General features: G+C 61.0%; 1 protein-coding gene across 2 annotated transcripts; it reads right to left on the reverse strand.

Moving 5' to 3' along the window:
* Window positions 1-439: 439 nt before the first annotated feature.
* On the reverse strand, window positions 440-11,330 carry LOC140690631 (uncharacterized). 2 transcript variants are annotated; one of them, XM_072952515.1, is made up of 4 exons: window positions 11,230-11,330; window positions 8,537-8,663; window positions 6,226-6,418; window positions 440-1,356 (listed from the first exon to the last, which is right to left on the reverse strand). In XM_072952515.1, exons 3-4 carry the CDS (start codon window positions 6,293-6,295, stop codon window positions 716-718), a joined length of 711 nt encoding a protein of 236 aa, XP_072808616.1. In that variant the 5' UTR covers window positions 6,296-6,418; window positions 8,537-8,663; window positions 11,230-11,330; the 3' UTR covers window positions 440-715. The 2 variants fall into 2 exon arrangements, with proteins under 2 accessions (XP_072808616.1, XP_072808617.1); XM_072952516.1 differs by lacking the exons at window positions 8,537-8,663; window positions 11,230-11,330 and having other exon boundaries at window positions 6,226-6,560.
* Window positions 11,331-20,682: the final 9,352 nt, after the last annotated feature.

Here is a 20,682-nt window from a genome sequence, read left to right on the forward strand (position 1 = left end):
ATGACCAAGGTCCCAGTCTGATCAGGCAGCAGACGGTCGAGTGGGGCAGAAGCAGGAGTGGTCCTGGCCAGGCAGGGCTCTGAGACCTCCGGGCCGGGCCGGCTGCCGGTCACTGTCATTGCAGAGCCAGACACCGCAGGATCCGGGGAACCAGGACACTCATGCCAGCTCCCCAAGTGAGGGGCTGGTGTGCCACACTGTGGAAGGCCAGCACAGGCTCCGGAAGAGTCTGGGTATGAAGGGCTCCCCACCACCACGGCCTCCTGCCCAGACGTCGCCCAGGTCTCTCCCCAGGATCTTGCCCAGGGCTGAGGGGCAGCTCAGCACCCCCGGCTCTGACCTGGAGCACCGGGCCCACCACCCGGGGATTCAGGTAGAGGGCCAGGAGCCCCCCGAAGCACAGCCCAAAGGTGAGAAGGGCAGGGCCGGTGCGGGTGTGTAGGTGAGGGAGGGCGGAGGGCTGGGCCACACAGGGAGGCATTCCCAAAGTCTGCTGTTGGGACCAGAACAAAGACGGGCCTCAGACCACCTGTCTGGAAGAATTCAGTCACAGAACAAGTGCCTGTGGGCACTTGCTCGGTGGGAGCTGTCTGCAAAGCTCTGGGAAGATTTCTGTCCTTGAAAAGGCACGTGGAAAGGGAGCCATGTGGGTACCTTTTTCCAGGTTGTGCCTGAGCACAACCACTAGACTTAAAGCTCTCTCCACGTCCAACAGTTACAGGTCCAGAGCAGGCAGGGGCAGGGGAAGACGCCAGAGAACAAAAACAGGACCACCAGGGTCCAGCAGGAGAACGCGAACTCCCTCCAGCTGCTCCTGCTGAACATGAAGATCCTGCTGCTCCAACTGCATATGAAGAGCCCGCCGTTCCTGCTGATCTAGCCGCTCCTGAAGAGCCCGCTGCTCCTGAAGAGCCTGCCGCTCCTGCTGATCTAGCCGCTCCTGAAGAGCCTGCCTCTCCTGAAGAGCCTGCCTCTCCTGCTGATCTAGCCGCTCCTGAAGAGCCCACGGCTCCTGAAGAGCCTGCCATTCCTGAAGAGCCCGCCGCTCCTGAAGCGCCTGCCGTTCCTGCTGATCTAGACACTCCTGAAGAGCCCGCCATTCCTGCTGATCTAGCCGCTCCTGAAGAACCTGCCGTTCCTGCTGATCTAGCCGATCCTGAAGAGCCTGCAGCTCCTGAAGAGCCTGCCGCTCCTGCTGATCTTGCCACTCCTGAAGAGCCTGCAGCTCCTGCTGATCTTGCCACTCCTGAAGAGCCTGCAGCTCCTGCTGATCTTGCCACTCCTGAAGAGCCTGCTGCTCCTGCTGATCTTGCTGCTCCTGAGAAGCCTGCAGTTCCTGCACCTGCACCTGGGCCGCTGGGCAGTGGAGAACCATTTTAGGCATCATCACCCACTAGGGCTGTGCCCCTCTGCACCCTCCTACACCTTCTCCAAAATCCCACCATAAATCCCCTCCCCTACCCGAAGTTGACTTCCCTACCCCTGAATTTGCTTTTGTTTTGTTTTTCTTTAGTTTAGGTTATTTGTTTTACATCATTTATGGCATCCTATATTTTTCAATTTTCCACCTCCTTTAATAAAATACAGATTTTTTTCCCTTTTAAATTGTGCATTTCAGGAACATTAAGTGCATTCCCATGCTGTCCGACCATCACTATCATGTAGTTTTATGCTCTTTACGCTATTTATGCCTGTGAAGTACATCCCACCACGGCCTCAAACCCCTCCTCTGGACACTCCTGGGCATGCACACTCCTGGGCCTGCACACTCCTGGATCTGTACACTCCTGGGCCTTCCCTGGCATGGGCCTTCTCTGGCCCTGGCTTGCACACTACTGGGCCTGCACACTCCTGGATTGCACACTCATGGGCCTGCACACTCCAGGACATGCACAATCTTGAGCCTGAACACACCTGGACCTGTATACTCCTGATTTTGCACACTCCTGGGCCTGAACACTACTGGGCCTGCACACTGCTCGAACTGCACACTCATGGGTCTGCACACAACAGGACCTGCACAATCTTGGGCATTAACACACCTTGGCCTGTATACACCTGATTCTGTACACTCCAGGGCCTGAAAAATGCTGGGCCTCACAGCCCTGGGCATGCATACTCCTGGGTCTGCACACTCCAGGGTCTGTACCCTCCTGGGCCTGCCATGGCCTGGGCCTGCACATACCTGGGCCTGCACACTCCTGGGACTGCACAATGTTGGGCCTGCACACACCTGGGCCGGCACACTCCTGGACCTGCACACTCCTGTGACTGATCCCTACTGTGTCAGCACACTCCTGGGCCTGCAAACTTCAGGACCTGCACACTCCTGGGACAGCAGACACCTGGGCCTTCATACTCCTGGACGTGCGCACACTTGGACCTGCATAAACCTGGGCTTGTACACTCCTGGGCCTGCTCCCATCTATGCCTGCACACTCCTAGCCCTGTTCCCACCTGTGCCGGCACACTCCTGGGCCTGCACACTCCTGTCTCTGCACACTCCAGTGTCTGCACACTCCTGGTCCTGCACACTCCTGGGCCTGTACACTCCTCTGTCTGCTCACTCCTGGGCCTGCCCTCTCCTGGGTCCGCACAAATCCTCGTGTGCACATTCCAGAGCCTGCAAACTCCTGGGCCTTCCCTCTCCTGGGCCTGCCCCCTATTCGGCCGGCCCTCTCCAGGACCTGCACATTCTTGGGCCTTCACACTACTGGGCCTGCTCCCACTTGTGCCTGCACACACCTGGCACTGCACACTCCTCGGCCTGCTCCCTCCTGTGCCTGCACACTCCTGGGCATGCACACTCCTGGGCCTGCACACTCCTGGATCTGTACACTCCTGGGCCTTCCGTGCATGGGCCTTCTCTGGCCTAGGCTTGCACACTGTTGGGCCCGCACACACCTGGATTGCACACTCATAGGCCTGCACACTCCAAGACATGCACAATGTTTAGCCTGAACACACCTGGGCCTGTATAATCCTGATTTTGCACACTCCTGGGCCTGAACACTGCTGGGCTGCACAGCCCAAGGCCTGTACAATCTTGGGCCTGCACAATCCTGTCTCTGCACACTGCGGAGTCTGCACACGCCTTGGCCTGCACACTCCTGGGCCTGTACACTCCAGGACCTACACCCTCCTTGGCCTGCACACACCTTTGTCTGCACACTCCTGGGCCTGCAATCTTCAGGACCTGCACACTCCTGGGACAGCAGACACCTGGGCCTTCATACTCCTGGACCTGCGAACACTCGGGCCTGCGTGAACCTGGGCTTGTACACTCCTGGGCCTGCAAACTTCAGGACCTGCACACTCCTGGGACAGCAGACACCTGGGCCTTCATACTCCTGGACCTGCGCACACTTGGACCTGCATAAACCTGGGCTTGTACACTCCTGGGCCTGCTCCCATCTATGCCTGCACACTCCTAGCCCTGTTCCCACCTGTGCCGGCACACTCCTGGGCCTGCACACTCCTGTCTCTGCACACTCCAGTGTCTGCACACTCCTGGTCCTGCACACTCCTGGGCCTGTACACTCCTCTGTCTGCTCACTCCTGGGCCTGCCCTCTCCTGGGTCCGCACAAATCCTCGTGTGCACATTCCAGAGCCTGCAAACTCCTGGGCCTTCCCTCTCCTGGGCCTGCCCCCTATTCGGCCGGCCCTCTCCAGGACCTGCACATTCTTGGGCCTTCACACTACTGGGCCTGCTCCCACTTGTGCCTGCACACACCTGGGACTGCACCCTCCTCGGCCTGCTCCCTCTTGTGCGTGCACAGTCCTGCGCATGCACACTCCTGGGCCAGCACAATCCTGGATCTGTACACTCCTGGGCCTTCCCTGGCAAGGCCTTCTCTGGCCTGGGCTTGCACACTACTGGACCCGCACACTCCTTGATTGCACACTCATGGGCCTGCACACTCCAGGACAGGCACAATCTTGAGCCTGAACACACCTGGGCCTGTATACTCCTGATTCTGCACACTCCTGGGCCTGAACACTGCTGGGACTCACAGCCCTGGGCATGCATACTCCTGGGCCTGCACACTCCAGGGTCTGTACCCTCTTAGGCCTGCCCTGGCCTGGGCCTGCACCCTCCTTGGCCTGCACACTCCTCTGTCTGCACATTCCTGGGCCTGCACAAGGTTGGGCCTGCACACACCTGGGCCTGTATACTCCTGGATCTGCACACTCCTGTGACTGATCCCTCCTGTGTCTGCACACTCCTGGGCCTGCACACTGCTGGGCCTGCCCTCTCCTGGGCCCGCACAATCCCTCGAGTGCACACTCTGGGCCTGCACACTCATGGGCCTGCACACCCCTGGATATGTACACTCCTGGGCCTTCCCTGGTATGGGCCTTCTCTGGCCCTGGCTTGCACACTACTGGGCCCGCACACTCCTGGATTGCACACTCATGGGCCTGCACACTCCAGGACATGCACAATCTTGAGCCTGAACACACCTGGGCCTGTATACTCCTGATTTTGCACACTCCTGGGCCTGGACACTGCTAGGCCTGCACAGCCCTAACCTGTACAGTCCTGGGCCTGCACACCCCTGTGTCTGCACACTCCGGAGTCTGCACACGCCTGGGGCTGCACACTCCTGGGCCTGTACACTCCTGGGCCTACACACTCCTGGGGGTGCTCACTGCTTGGCCTGCACACTCCTGGGCCTGCACATTCGAGGGCCTGTCCTCTCCAGGGCCTGCACTCTCCTGGGACTGCACACACCTGGGCCTGCATGCTCCTGGACCTGCGCACACCTGGGCCTGCACAAACCTGGGCTTCTACACTCCTGGGCCTGCACACTCCTGTACATGCTCACTCCTGGGACTGTATAATCCTGGGCAAGCACAGTCTTGACCTACACACCCCTGGCCATGACCTATCCCGGGCCAGCCCCCACTTCGGCCGACCCTCTCATGGACCAGCACACTCCTGGCGCTGCACACTCCAGGGCCTGCTCGCATCTGTCCCTACACACTCCTTCGTCTGCAAACTCCTGGGCCTGCTCCCTCCTGTACCTACACACTCCTGGGCCTGCACATTCCAGGGCATGCCCTCTCCTGGGCCTGCACACTCCAAGGACTGCACACACCTGGGCCTGCTCACTCCTGTGACCGCATACTCCTCGGCCTACAAACTCCTTGTCCTGCACACTCCTTGGCCTGCCCCATTTGGCCCTGCCCTCTCCTGTGATGGCCCTCACCTTTCCTGCACTCTCCGGGGCCTGAACACTACTGGCCCTGCACACTCCTGGGCCTGCACACTTCTGTCCCTGCACACTCCTAGGCCTGCCCTCTCCTGGGCCCACACAATGCCTCGTCTGCACAGTCCTGGGCCTGCACACTCCTTGGCCTGCACACCAGCCCTCTGTGGGGCCCTTCCTTTGCTGAGTCTGTGCATGAGCTCCCTGTGATGCCAGCCCACAGAGGTGACAGGTGCAGTAGGTGTTTGTGGTTCTAGAGACATGATGGCTCTCCTAGGAAGCCGGGTCCAGATGATCCCCACTGCGCCGATGGGGGATTGGGGAGACCCTGAGAAGCAGGTGGCTTGTCCAGGGTGACAGCACTGCTGGCGGGGGAGCCGGGTCTGAAGCCAGCTGTGTCATCAGAGCTGTGACCCTGGCTGCATCCAGGCCTCCCCAGGGCTATAGGAGGGGCCGAGTTGGTGTCACTGGGTGGACATGGCATGGGGTGGGAAGTGAGCCATCAACAGCCCAAAAAGGCCCTTGGGGAGCTTTGTGTAAGGAGGAAGCTTGGGGAAGGGGACCCCAGGAAGTGACCTCACTTCCCTGGCAACAGAGCCCAACAGAACTTGGGACCCAGGTCACCAGGCACCCGCTGTGTAGAGAAGGACACTTCTCAACCTACTTGGCTGGTGAACTCAGCTCAGCTCAGACATGTTTTGTTGCATCCCAAGATCCCGAGGTCGCGGCCCCCGGAAAGCCCGCAGCAACGGCCTTTGCCAACAGTGCCGACAGTGGGTCGGGTCTCACCCCAGGCGCCTCTGGCCTTTTGGCCAGAGGGACCGAAAGGTAACACAGGGAGGCCCAGGGCAGGCCCGCCCAGGCCGGGCCACCACTCAGACCCCACCCGGGTGGCCCCACAGCCCCTTCCTGACTGGTGGCGGTGGGGCAGTCATGTTGGGGGGGTCCTGCCTCAAGCAAGAGCAGGCTGAGGAAGGGTCAGAGGCCTGGGGGGCCGATCACGTCACCAACCTGGGTCCAAGCGGGCTGGCTGGGATGTGGAGAACCGGGGCAGGGCCCTGCTGCCCGAGGTGGCGCCCATGCCCTAGGGTGTGTCTCTTGCCTCCCGGGTGACTGAGATGACCAAGGTCCCAGTCTGATCAGGCAGCAGACGGTCGAGTGGGGCAGAAGCAGGAGTGGTCCTGGCCAGGCAGGGCTCTGAGACCTGCGGGCCGGGCCGGCTGCCGGTCACTGTCATTGCAGAGCCAGACACCGCAGGATCCGGGGAACCAGGACACTCATGCCAGCTCCCCAAGTGAGGGGCTGGTGTGCCACACTGTGGAAGGCCAGCACAGGCTCCGGAAGAGTCTGGGTATGAAGGGCTCCCCACCACCACAGCCTCCTGCCCAGACATCGCCCAGGTCTCTCCCCAGGATCTTGCCTGCAGCTCCTGAAGAGCCTGCTGCTCCTGCTCATCTAGCCGCTCCTGAAGAGCCTGCCGCTCCTGCTGATCTTGCCGCTCTTGAACAACCTGCAGCTCCTGAAGAGCCTGCCTCTCCTCCTGATCTAGCCGCTCCTGAAGAGCCCGCCGCTCCTGAAGAGCCCACGGCTCCTGAAGAGCCTGCCGCTCCTGAAGAGCCCACCGATCCTGAAGAGCCTGACGCTCCTGCTGATCTAGCTGCTCCTGAAGAGCCCGCCATTCCTGCTGATCTAGCCGCTCCTGAGGAGCCTGCAGCTCCTGAAGAGCCTGCCATTCCTGAAGAGCCCGCCACTCCTGAAGAGCCCGCCGCTCCTGAAGCGCCTGCCGTTCCTGCTGATCTAGCCGCTCCTGAAGAGCCCGCCATTCCTGCTGATCTAGCCACTCCTGAAGAACCTGCTGTTCCTGCTGATCTAGCCGCTCCTGAAGAGCCTGCAGCTCCGGAAGAGCCTGCCGCTCCTGCTGATCTTGCCACTCCTGAAGAGCCTGCCGCTCCTGAAGAGCCCACCGATCCTGAAGAGCCTGACGCTCCTGCTGATCTAGCTGCTCCTGAAGAGCCCGCCATTCCTGCTGATCTAGCCGCTCCTGAGGAGCCTGCAGCTCCTGAAGAGCCTGCCATTCCTGAAGAGCCTGCAGCTCCTGAAGAGCCTGCCATTCCTGCTCATCTAGCCGCTCCTGAAGAGCCTGCAGCTCCTGAAGAGCCTGCCATTCCTGAAGAGCCCGCCGCTCCTGAAGAGCCTGCCGCTCCTGCTGATCTTGCCACTCCTGAAGAGCCTGCCGCTCCTGCTGATCTTGCTGCTCCTGAGAAGCCTGCAGTTCCTGCACCTGCACCTGGGCCGCTGGGCAGTGGAGAACCATTTCAGGCATCATCACCCCCTAGGGCTCTGCCCCCTCTGCACCCTCCTACACCTTCTCCAAAATCCCACCATAAATCCCCTCCCCTACCCGAAGTTGACTTCCCTACCCCTGAATTTGCTTTTGTTTTGTTTTTCTTTAGTTTAGCTTATTTGTTTTACATCATTTATGGCATCCTGTATTTTTCCATTTTCCACTTCCTTTAATAAAATACAGATTTTTTTCCCTTTTAAATTGTGCATTTCAGGAACATTAAGTGCATTCCCATGCTGTCCGACCATCACTACCATGTAGTTTTATGCTTTTTACGCTATTTATGCCCGTGAAGTACATCCCACCACGGTCTCAAACCCCTCATCTGGACACTCCTGGGCATGCACACTCCTGGGCCTACACAATCCTGGATCTGTACACTCCTGGGCCTTCCCTGGCATGGGCCTTCTCTGGCCCTGGCTTGCACACTACTGGGCCTGCACACTCCTGGATTGCACACTCATGGGCCTGCACACTCCAGGACATGCACAATCTTGAGCCTGAACACACCTGGGCCTGTGTACTCCTGATTTTGCACACTCCTGGGCCTGAACACTGCTGGGCCTGCACAGCCCTAGGCCTGTACAATTCTGGGCCTGCACACTCCTGTCTCTGCACACTCCGGAGTCTGCACACGCCTGGGCCTGCACACTCCTGGGCCTGAACACCCCTGGGCCTGCACCCTCCTTGGCCTGCACACTCCTCTGTCTGCACACAGCTGGGCCTGCAAACTTCAGGGCCTGCACTCTACTTGGCCTGCACACTACTGGGCCTGCTCCCTCCTATGCCTGCACACTCCTGGGCATGCACACTCCTGGGCCTGCACACTCCTGGGCCTGCCCTGTCCCTGGCACCAGCCTCCTTCACCCCAACGGTGCCACTCACACGGCTGCGGCGTCTAGCCAGGAGCCCCCAACCGAAACCCCTCCCGAGGGACCCCCTTGCCGGCCCCCAGGGAAGCAGCGGGGCTCCTCTTACCTGCGAGGCGGAGACGTAGTCCAGCTGCAGCCTGACGTCCAGCTGCCGGGCGTGCAGGGCCAGCGTGCATGAGGGCAGCAGGATGGCCGTGATCGGCTGGAAGCTGCCCCCCGAGCCTCTACCGCCCCTTGGGGAAGAGGAGGAGGAAAATCCACGTCAGTGCCAAGAACACAGGACCCGTCCACAGAGGGCCCCTCAGGTGTGACAACCCCAGAGGCGCCCGCAGCCGACCTGGGCTGAGAGCCACTTTTCTCGCGGAAGCTCAAGGACCTATGCTGAGCCTCCCTCTCCCTCCCTAAAGAGGGAAAACCCAGAGGCTTTCTAACTTTGCACTCACTGTCCATGTATCAGCCATGTCTAGTTTACCTGCACACTCCAGGGCCTGTACGCATCTATCCTTACACACTCCTTGCCTGCAAACTCCTGGGCCTCCTCCCTCCTGTACCTACACACTCCTGGGCCTGCACCACCCAGGGCCTGCCCTCTCCTGGGCCCGCACAATCCCTCGAGTGCACACTCAGGGCCTGCACACTCATGGGCCTTCCCTCTCCTGGGCCTGCCTCCAATTCGCCCGGCCCTCTCATGGACCTCCACACTCCTGGGCCTGCACACTCCAGAGCCTGTGTTCTCCTAGGCCCGCACACTCCTGGGACAGCACACACCTGGGCCTACACACTCCTGGACCTGCGCACACCTCGGCCTGCATGAACCTGGGCTTGTACACTCCTGGGCCTGTTACCACTTATGCCTGTGCACAGCTAGGCTTGTTCCCATCTGTGCCGGCACACTCCTGGGGCTACACACGGATTGAAATACACAGCCCTAGGCCTGTACAATACTGGGCCTGCACTCTCCTGTCTCTGCACACTCCGGTCTGCACACTCCTTGGCCTGCACACTCCTGAGCGTACTCCCTCCTGTGCCGGCACACTCCTAGGCATGTACACGCCTGGGCCTGCCCTCTGCTTGGTGGGTATGGTCATGGGACTCCCCATTCCTGCGCCTGAACACCCTTGGGCCTGCCCTTTCTTGGGCCTGCACACTCTGGGGCCTGACGTCCCCTGGTTCCAGACACTACAGGGACTGAACACTCCTGGGCCTGCACACGGCTGGGTATGCACAGCCGTGGGCCGCACACTCCTGTCTCTGCACACTCCGGTGTCTGCACACTCCTGGGCCTGTACACTCCTGGACCTGCCCTGGACTGGGCTTGCACCCTCCTGGGCCTGCACACTCCAAGGCCTGCACACTCCTGGGTCTGCACACTACTGGGGCTGCTCCCACATGTGCCTGCACACTCCTGGGCCTGCACACTCCTTGCCCTGCACACTCCTGGGGGTGCACACTGCTTGGTCTGCACACTCCTGGGCCTGCACATTCCAGGGATTGTCCTCTCCAGGGTCTGCACATTCCTTGGCCTGCACCTTCCTTGTCCTGTGCACTCCTCTGTCTGCACACTCCTGGGCCTGCACACTCCTTGGCCTGCAAACTCCAGGGCCTGCACACACATGGGCCTGTACACTCCTGGGCCTGCCCTGGCCTGGGCCTGCATATTCCTTTTCCTGCACACTCCACTGTCTGCACACTCCTGGGCCTGCCCTCTTCTGGACCTACAAAATGTTGGGCCTGCACACACCTGGGCCTGTATACCCCTGGACCTGCACACACCTGTGACTGATCCCTCCTGTGTCTGCACACTCCAGGTCCTGCACACTCCTGGGACTTCCCTCTCCTGGGCCTGCCCCAAATTCGGCCGGCCCTCTCCTGGACCTGTACATCCTTGGGCCTTCACACTACTGGGCCTGCTCCCACTTGTGCCTGCACACACCTGGGCCTGCACACTCCTCGGCCTGTAGACTCCAGGATATGCACTCCCCTGTCTCTGCACACTACGGTGTCTGCACACTCCTTGGCTTTCACACTCATTAGCCTACTACCACCTGTGCCTGCACACTACTGGGCCTGCTCCCACCTATGCCGACACACTTCTTCGCCTGTCCCTCCTGTGCCGTCACAATCCTGGGACTGCACACTCCTGTCTCTGCACACTCCAGTGTCTGCACACTCCTGGTCCTGCACACCCCTGGATATGTACACTCCTGGGCCTTCCCTGAAATGGGCCTTCTCTGGTCCTGGCTTGCACACTACTGGGCCCGCACACTCCTGGATTGCACACTCATGGGCCTGCACACTCCAGGACTTGCACAATCTTGAGCCTGAACACACCTGGGCCTGTATACTCCTGATTTTGCACACTCCTGGGCCTGAACACTGCTGGGCCTGCACAGCCCTAGGCCTGTACAATCCTGGGCCTGCACACTCCTGTCTCTGCACACTCCGGAGTCTGCACACGCCTGGGCCTGCACACTCCTGGGCCTGTACACCCCTGGGCCTGCACCCTCCTTGGCCTGCACACTCCTCTGTCTGCACACAGCTGGGCCTGCAAACTTCAGGGCCTGCACTCTACTTGGCCTGCACACTACTGGGCCTGCTCCCTCCTATGCCTGCACACTCCTGGGCATGCACACTCCTGGGCCTGCACACTCCTGGGCCTGCCCTGTCCCTGGCACCAGCCTCCTTCACCCCAACGGTGCCACTCACACGGCTGCGGCGTCTAGCCAGGAGCCCCCAACCGAAACCCCTCCCGAGGGACCCCCTTGCCGGCCCCCAGGGAAGCAGCGGGGCTCCTCTTACCTGCGAGGCGGAGACGTAGTCCAGCTGCAGCCTGACGTCCAGCTGCCGGGCGTGCAGGGCCAGCGTGCATGAGGGCAGCAGGATGGCCGTGATCGGCTGGAAGCTGCCCCCGGAGCCTCTACCGCCCCTTGGGGAAGAGGAGGAGGAAAATCCACGTCAGTGCCAAGAACACAGGACCCGTCCACAGAGGGCCCCTCAGGTGTGACAACCCCAGAGGCGCCCGCAGCCGACCTGGGCTGAGAGCCACTTTTCTCGCGGAAGCTCAAGGACCTATGCTGAGCCTCCCTCTCCCTCCCTAAAGAGGGAAAACCCAGAGGCTTTCTACCTTTGCACTCACTGTCCATGTATCAGCCATGTCTAGTTTACCTGCACACTCCAGGGCCTGTACGCATCTATCCTTACACACTCCTTGCCTGCAAACTCCTGGGCCTCCTCCCTCCTGTACCTACACACTCCTGGGCCTGCACCACCCAGGGCCTGCCCTCTCCTGGGCCCGCACAATCCCTCGAGTGCACACTCAGGGCCTGCACACTCATGGGCCTTCCCTCTCCTGGGCCTGCCTCCAATTCGCCCGGCCCTCTCATGGACCTCCACACTCCTGGGCCTGCACACTCCAGAGCCTGTGTTCTCCTAGGCCCGCACACTCCTGGGACAGCACACACCTGGGCCTACACACTCCTGGACCTGCGCACACCTCGGCCTGCATGAACCTGGGCTTGTACACTCCTGGGCCTGTTACCACTTATGCCTGTGCACAGCTAGGCTTGTTCCCATCTGTGCCGGCACACTCCTGGGGCTACACACGGATTGAAATACACAGCCCTAGGCCTGTACAATACTGGGCCTGCACTCTCCTGTCTCTGCACACTCCGGTCTGCACACTCCTTGGCCTGCACACTCCTGAGCGTACTCCCTCCTGTGCCGGCACACTCCTAGGCATGTACACGCCTGGGCCTGCCCTCTGCTTGGTGGGTATGGTCATGGGACTCCCCATTCCTGCGCCTGAACACCCTTGGGCCTGCCCTTTCTTGGGCCTGCACACTCTGGGGCCTGACGTCCCCTGGTTCCAGACACTACAGGGACTGAACACTCCTGGGCCTGCACACGGCTGGGTATGCACAGCCGTGGGCCGCACACTCCTGTCTCTGCACACTCCCGTGTCTGCACACTCCTGGGCCTGTACACTCCTGGACCTGCCCTGGACTGGGCTTGCACCCTCCTGGGCCTGCACACTCCAAGGCCTGCACACTCCTGGGTCTGCACACTACTGGGGCTGCTCCCACTTGTGCCTGCACACTCCTGGGCCTGCACACTCCTTGCCCTGCACACTCCTGGGGGTGCACACTGCTTGGTCTGCACACTCCTGGGCCTGCACATTCCAGGGATTGTCCTCTCCAGGGTCTGCACATTCCTTGGCCTGCACCTTCCTTGTCCTGTGCACTCCTCTGTCTGCACACTCCTGGGCCTGCACACTCCTTGGCCTGCAAACTCCAGGGCCTGCACACACATGGGCCTGTACACTCCTGGGCCTGCCCTGGCCTGGGCCTGCGTATTCCTTTTCCTGCACACTCCACTGTCTGCACACTCCTGGGCCTGCCCTCTCCTGGACCTACAAAATGTTGGGCCTGCACACACCTGGGCCTGTATACCCCTGGACCTGCACACACCTGTGACTGATCCCTCCTGTGTCTGCACACTCCAGGTCCTGCACACTCCTGGGACTTCCCTCTCCTGGGCCTGCCCCAAATTCGGCCGGCCCTCTTCTGGACCTGTACATCCTTGGGCCTTCACACTACTGGGCCTGCTCCCACTTGTGCCTGCACACACCTGGGCCTGCACACTCCTCGGCCTGTAGACTCCAGGATATGAACTCCCCTGTCTCTGCACACTCCGGTGTCTGCACACTCCTTGGCTTTCACACTCATTAGCCTACTACCACCTGTGCCTGCACACTACTGGGCCTGCTCCCACCTATGCCGACACACTTCTTCGCCTGTCCCTCCTGTGCCGTCACAATCCTAGGACTGCACACTCCTGTCTCTGCACACTCCAGTGTCTGCACACTCCTGGTCCTGCACACTCCTGGGCCTGTACACTCCTCTGTCTGCTCACTCCTGGGCCTGCCCTCTCCTGGGTCCGCACAAATCCTCGTGTGCACATTCCAGAGCCTGCAAACTCCTGGGCCTTCCCTCTCCTGGGCCTGCCCCCTATTCGGCCGGCCCTCTCCAGGACCTGCACATTCTTGGGCCTTCACACTACTGGGCCTGCTCCCACTTGTGCCTGCACACACCTGGCACTGCACACTCCTCGGCCTGCTCCCTCCTGTGCCTGCACACTCCTGGGCATGCACACTCCTGGGCCTGCACACTCCTGGATCTGTACACTCCTGGGCCTTCCCTGCATGGGCCTTCTCTGGCCTAGGCTTGCACACTGTTGGGCCTGCACACACCTGGATTGCACACTCATAGGCCTGCACACTCCAAGACATGCACAATGTTTAGCTTGAACACACCTGGGCCTGTATAATCCTGATTTTGCACACTCCTGGGCCTGAACACTGCTGGGCTGCACAGCCCAAGGCCTGTACAATCTTGGGCCTGCACAATCCTGTCTCTGCACACTGCGGAGTCTGCACACGCCTTGGCCTGCACACTCCTGGGCCTGTACACTCCAGGACCTACACCCTCCTTGGCCTGCACACACCTTTGTCTGCACACTCCTGGGCCTGCAATCTTCAGGACCTGCACACTCCTGGGACAGCAGACACCTGGGCCTTCATACTCCTGGACCTGCGAACACTCGGGCCTGCATGAACCTGGGCTTGTACACTCCTGGGCCTGCAAACTTCAGGACCTGCACACTCCTGGGACAGCAGACACCTGGGCCTTCACACTCCTGGACCTGCGCACACTTGGACCTGCATAAACCTGGGCTTGTACACTCCTGGGCCTGCTCCCATCTATGCCTGCACACTCCTAGCCCTGTTCCCACCTGTGCCGGCACACTCCTGGGCCTGCACACTCCTGTCTCTGCACACTCCAGTGTCTGCACACTCCTGCTCCTGCACACTCCTGGACCTGTACACTCCTGGGCCTTCCCTGGCCTGGGCCTGCACCCTCCTTGGCCTGCACACTCCTCTGTCTGCACACTCCTGGGCCTGCACACTCCTGGACCTGCACAATGTTGGGCCTAAACACACCTGGGCCTGTACACTCCTGGACCTGCACACTCCTGTGACTGATCCCTCCTGTGTCTGCACACTCCTGGGCCTGCACACTGCTGGGCCTGCCCTCTCCTGGGCTCGCACAATCCCTCGTGTGCACACTCAAGGGCCTGCACACTCCAGGGCCTGTACGCATCTATCCTTACACACTCCTTGCCTGCAAACTCCTGGGCCTCCTCCCTCCTGTACCTACACACTCCTGGGCCTGCACAACCCAGGGCCTGCAGACTCCTGGGACTGCACACACCAGGGCATGCACTCTCCTGGACCTGTGCACACCTGGGCCTGCACGAACATTGGCCTGTACACTCCTGGGCTTCCACACTCCTGTACCTGCTCCCTCCTGTGACTACATACTCCTCGGCCTACAAACTCCTGGTCCTGAACACTCCTGGGCCTGAACACTATTGGCACTGCACACTCTTGGGACAGCACACTTCTGGCCCTGCACACTCCTGCGCCTTCCAATTCCTGGGCCTGCCCCCAATTCGGCCGGCCCTATCCTGCACCTGCACACTCTGGGCCTGCACACTACTGGGACTGCTCCCACTTGTGCCTGCACACACCTGGGTCTGCACACTCCTCGGTCTGCTGCCTCCTGTGCCTGCACACTCCTGGGCATGCACACGCCTGGGCCTGCCCTCTGCTTGGTGGGCACGGTCCTGGGACTCCCCATTCCTGCGCCTGAACACCCTTGGACCTGCCCTTTCTTGGGCCTGCACACTCTGGGGCCTGACGTCCCCTGGTTCTGCACAGTACAGGGACTGCACACTCCTGGGCCTGCACACTGCTGGGTCTGCACAGCCCTGGGCCTGCACACTCCTGTCTCTGCACACTCCGGTGTCTGCACACTCCTGGGCCTGAACACTCCTGGACCTGCCCTGGACTGGGCCTGCACCCTCCTTTGCCTGCACACTCCACGGCCTGCACACTCCTGGGTCTGCACACTACTGGGGCTGCTCCCACATGTGCCTGCACACTCCTGGCCCTGCACACTCCTGGGGGTGCACACTGCTTGGTCTGCACAGTCCTGGGCCTGCACGTTCCAGGGATTGTCCTCTCCAGAGCCTGCACACTCCTGGGCCTGCACCCTCCTTGTCCTGCGCACTCCTCTGTCTGCACACTCCTACCCCTGCACACTCTTGGGCCTACACACTACTGGGCCTGCTCCTACGTGTGCCTGCACACACCTGGGCCTGCACACCAGCCCTCTGTGGGGCCCTTCCTTTGCTGAGTCTGTGCATGAGCTCCCTGTGATGCCAGCCCACAGAGGTGACAGGTGCAGTAGGTGTTTGTGGTTCTAGAGACATGATGGCTCTCCTAGGAAGCCGGGTCCAGATGATCCCCACTGCGCCGATGGGGGATTGGGGAGACCCTGAGAAGCAGGTGGCTTGTCCAGGGTGACAGCACTGCTGGCGGGGGAGCCGGGTCTGAAGCCAGCTGTGTCATCAGAGCTGTGACCCTGGCTGCATCCAGGCCTCCCCAGGGCTATAGGAGGGGCCGAGTTGGTGTCACTGGGTGGACATGGCATGGGGTGGGAAGTGAGCCATCAACAGCCCAAAAAGGCCCTTGGGGAGCTTTGTGTAAGGAGGAAGCTTGGGGAAGGGGACCCCAGGAAGTGACCTCACTTCCCTGGCAACAGAGCCCAACAGAACTTGGGACCCAGGTCACCAGGCACCCGCTGTGTAGAGAAGGACACTTCTCAACTGACTTGGCTGGTGAACTCAGCTCAGCTCAGACATGTTTTGTTGCATCCCAAGATCCCGAGGTCGCGGCCCCCGGAAAGCCCGCAGCAACGGCCTTTGCCAACAGTGCCGACAGTGGGTCGGGTCTCACCCCAGGCGCCTCTGGCCTTTTGGCCAGAGGGACCGAAAGGTAACACAGGGAGGCCCAGGGCAGGCCCGCCCAGGCCGGGCCACCACTCAGACCCCACCCGGGTGGCCCCACAGCCCCTTCCTGACTGGTGGCGGTGGGGCAGTCATGTTGGGGGGGTCCTGCCTCAAGCAAGAGCAGGCTGAGGAAGGGTCAGAGGCCTGGGGGGCCGATCACGTCACCAACCTGGGTCCAAGCGGGCTGGCTGGGATGTGGAGAACCGGGGCAGGGCCCTGCTGCCCGAGGTGGCGCCCATGCCCTAGGGTGTGTCTCTTGCCTCCCGGGTGACTGAGATGACCAAGGTCCCAGTCTGATCAGGCAGCAGACGGTCGAGTGGGGCAGAAGCAGGAGTGGTCCTGGCCAGGCAGGGCTCTGAGACCTGCGGGCCGGGCCGGCTGCCGGTCACTGTCATTGCAGAGCCAGACACCGCAGGATCCGGGGAACCAGGACACTCATGCCAGCTCCCCAAGTGAGGGGCTGGTGTGCCACACTGTGGAAGGCCAGCACAGGCTCCGGAAGAGTCTGGGTATGAAGGGCTCCCCACCACCACAGCCTCCTGCCCAGACATCGCCCAGGTCTCTCCCCAGGATCTTGCCTGCAGCTCCTGAAGAGCCTGCTGCTCCTGCTCATCTAGCCGCTCCTGAAGAGCCTGCCGCTCCTGCTGATCTTGCCGCTCTTGAACAACCTGCAGCTCCTGAAGAGCCTGCCTCTCCTCCTGATCTAGCCGCTCCTGAAGAGCCCGCCGCTCCTGAAGAGCCCACGGCTCCTGAAGAGCCTGCCGCTCCTGAAGAGCCCACCGATCCTGAAGAGCCTGACGCTCCTGCTGATCTAGCTGCTCCTGAAGAGCCCGCCATTCCTGCTGATCTAGCCGCTCCTGAGGAGCCTGCAGCTCCTGAAGAGCCTGCCATTCCTGAAGAGCCCGCCACTCCTGAAGAGCCCGCCGCTCCTGAAGCGCCTGCCGTTCCTGCTGATCTAGCCGCTCCTGAAGAGCCCGCCATTCCTGCTGATCTAGCCACTCCTGAAGAACCTGCTGTTCCTGCTGATCTAGCCGCTCCTGAAGAGCCTGCAGCTCCGGAAGAGCCTGCCGCTCCTGCTGATCTTGCCACTCCTGAAGAGCCTGCCGCTCCTGAAGAGCCCACCGATCCTGAAGAGCCTGACGCTCCTGCTGATCTAGCTGCTCCTGAAGAGCCCGCCATTCCTGCTGATCTAGCCGCTCCTGAGGAGCCTGCAGCTCCTGAAGAGCCTGCCATTCCTGAAGAGCCTGCAGCTCCTGAAGAGCCTGCCATTCCTGCTCATCTAGCCGCTCCTGAAGAGCCTGCAGCTCCTGAAGAGCCTGCCATTCCTGAAGAGCCCGCCGCTCCTGAAGAGCCTGCCGCTCCTGCTGATCTTGCCACTCCTGAAGAGCCTGCCGCTCCTGCTGATCTTGCTGCTCCTGAGAAGCCTGCAGTTCCTGCACCTGCACCTGGGCCGCTGGGCAGTGGAGAACCATTTCAGGCATCATCACCCCCTAGGGCTCTGCCCCCTCTGCACCCTCCTACACCTTCTCCAAAATCCCACCATAAATCCCCTCCCCTACCCGAAGTTGACTTCCCTACCCCTGAATTTGCTTTTGTTTTGTTTTTCTTTAGTTTAGCTTATTTGTTTTACATCATTTATGGCATCCTGTATTTTTCCATTTTCCACTTCCTTTAATAAAATACAGATTTTTTTCCCTTTTAAATTGTGCATTTCAGGAACATTAAGTGCATTCCCATGCTGTCCGACCATCACTACCATGTAGTTTTATGCTTTTTACGCTATTTATGCCCGTGAAGTACATCCCACCACGGTCTCAAACCCCTCATCTGGACACTCCTGGGCATGCACACTCCTGGGCCTACACAATCCTGGATCTGTACACTCCTGGGCCTTCCCTGGCATGGGCCTTCTCTGGCCCTGGCTTGCACACTACTGGGCCTGCACACTCCTGGATTGCACACTCATGGGCCTGCACACTCCAGGACATGCACAATCTTGAGCCTGAACACACCTGGGCCTGTGTACTCCTGATTTTGCACACTCCTGGGCCTGAACACTGCTGGGCCTGCACAGCCCTAGGCCTGTACAATTCTGGGCCTGCACACTCCTGTCTCTGCACACTCCGGAGTCTGCACACGCCTGGGCCTGCACACTCCTGGGCCTGTACACCCCTGGGCCTGCACCCTCCTTGGCCTGCACACTCCTCTGTCTGCACACAGCTGGGCCTGCAAACTTCAGGGCCTGCACTCTACTTGGCCTGCACACTACTGGGCCTGCTCCCTCCTATGCCTGCACACTCCTGGGCATGCACACTCCTGGGCCTGCCCTGTCCCTGGCACCAGCCTCCTTCACCCCAACGGTGCCACTCACACGGCTGCGGCGTCTAGCCAGGAGCCCCCAACCGAAACCCCTCCCGAGGGACCCCCTTGCCGGCCCCCAGGGAAGCAGCGGGGCTCCTCTTACCTGCGAGGCGGAGACGTAGTCCAGCTGCAGCCTGACGTCCAGCTGCCGGGCGTGCAGGGCCAGCGTGCATGAGGGCAGCAGGATGGCCGTGATCGGCTGGAAGCTGCCCCCCGAGCCTCTACCGCCCCTTGGGGAAGAGGAGGAGGAAAATCCACGTCAGTGCCAAGAACACAGGACCCGTCCACAGAGGGCCCCTCAGGTGTGACAACCCCAGAGGCGCCCGCAGCCGACCTGGGCTGAGAGCCACTTTTCTCGCGGAAGCTCAAGGACCTATGCTGAGCCTCCCTCTCCCTCCCTAAAGAGGGAAAACCCAGAGGCTTTCTAACTTTGCACTCACTGTCCATGTATCAGCCATGTCTAGTTTACCTGCACACTCCAGGGCCTGTACGCATCTATCCTTACACACTCCTTGCCTGCAAACTCCTGGGCCTCCTCCCTCCTGTACCTACACACTCCTGGGCCTGCACCACCCAGGGCCTGCCCTCTCCTGGGCCCGCACAATCCCTCGAGTGCACACTCAGGGCCTGCACACTCATGGGCCTTCCCTCTCCTGGGCCTGCCTCCAATTCGCCCGGCCCTCTCATGGACCTCCACACTCCTGGGCCTGCACACTCCAGAGCCTGTGTTCTCCTAGGCCCGCACACTCCTGGGACAGCACACACCTGGGCCTACACACTCCTGGACCTGCGCACACCTCGGCCTGCATGAACCTGGGCTTGTACACTCCTGGGCCTGTTACCACTTATGCCTGTGCACAGCTAGGCTTGTTCCCATCTGTGCCGGCACACTCCTGGGGCTACACACGGATTGAAATACACAGCCCTAGGCCTGTACAATACTGGGCCTGCACTCTCCTGTCTCTGCACACTCCGGTCTGCACACTCCTTGGCCTGCACACTCCTGAGCGTACTCCCTCCTGTGCCGGCACACTCCTAGGCATGTACACGCCTGGGCCTGCCCTCTGCTTGGTGGGTATGGTCATGGGACTCCCCATTCCTGCGCCTGAACACCCTTGGGCCTGCCCTTTCTTGGGCCTGCACACTCTGGGGCCTGACGTCCCCTGGTTCCAGACACTACAGGGACTGAACACTCCTGGGCCTGCACACGGCTGGGTATGCACAGCCGTGGGCCGCACACTCCTGTCTCTGCACACTCCCGTGTCTGCACACTCCTGGGCCTGTACACTCCTGGACCTGCCCTGGACTGGGCTTGCACCCTCCTGGGCCTGCACACTCCAAGGCCTGCACACTCCTGGGTCTGCACACTACTGGGGCTGCTCCCACTTGTGCCTGCACACTCCTGGGCCTGCACACTCCTTGCCCTGCACACTCCTGGGGGTGCACACTGCTTGGTCTGCACACTCCTGGGCCTGCACATTCCAGGGATTGTCCTCTCCAGGGTCTGCACATTCCTTGGCCTGCACCTTCCTTGTCCTGTGCACTCCTCTGTCTGCACACTCCTGGGCCTGCACACTCCTTGGCCTGCAAACTCCAGGGCCTGCACACACATGGGCCTGTACACTCCTGGGCCTGCCCTGGCCTGGGCCTGCGTATTCCTTTTCCTGCACACTCCACTGTCTGCACACTCCTGGGCCTGCCCTCTCCTGGACCTACAAAATGTTGGGCCTGCACACACCTGGGCCTGTATACCCCTGGACCTGCACACACCTGTGACTGATCCCTCCTGTGTCTGCACACTCCAGGTCCTGCACACTCCTGGGACTTCCCTCTCCTGGGCCTGCCCCAAATTCGGCCGGCCCTCTCCTGGACCTGTACATCCTTGGGCCTTCACACTACTGGGCCTGCTCCCACTTGTGCCTGCACACACCTGGGCCTGCACACTCCTCGGCCTGTAGACTCCAGGATATGCACTCCCCT

Source organism: Vicugna pacos, chromosome 31, assembly GCF_048564905.1.
Source record: "Vicugna pacos chromosome 31, VicPac4, whole genome shotgun sequence".
Classification (NCBI taxonomy): Eukaryota; Metazoa; Chordata; class Mammalia; order Artiodactyla; family Camelidae; genus Vicugna; species Vicugna pacos.

Coding starts and splice junctions, on each gene's coding strand:
- LOC140690631 (XM_072952515.1), bottom strand. CDS start 6,295: ATGGGCGCCACCTCGGGCAGCAGGGCCCTGCCCCGGTTCTCCACATCC. Junction 1,357..6,225: donor GCCAGCCCGCTTGGACCCAG/GTTGGTGACGTG, acceptor TCCACTGCCCAG/CGGCCCAGGTGCAGGTGCAG.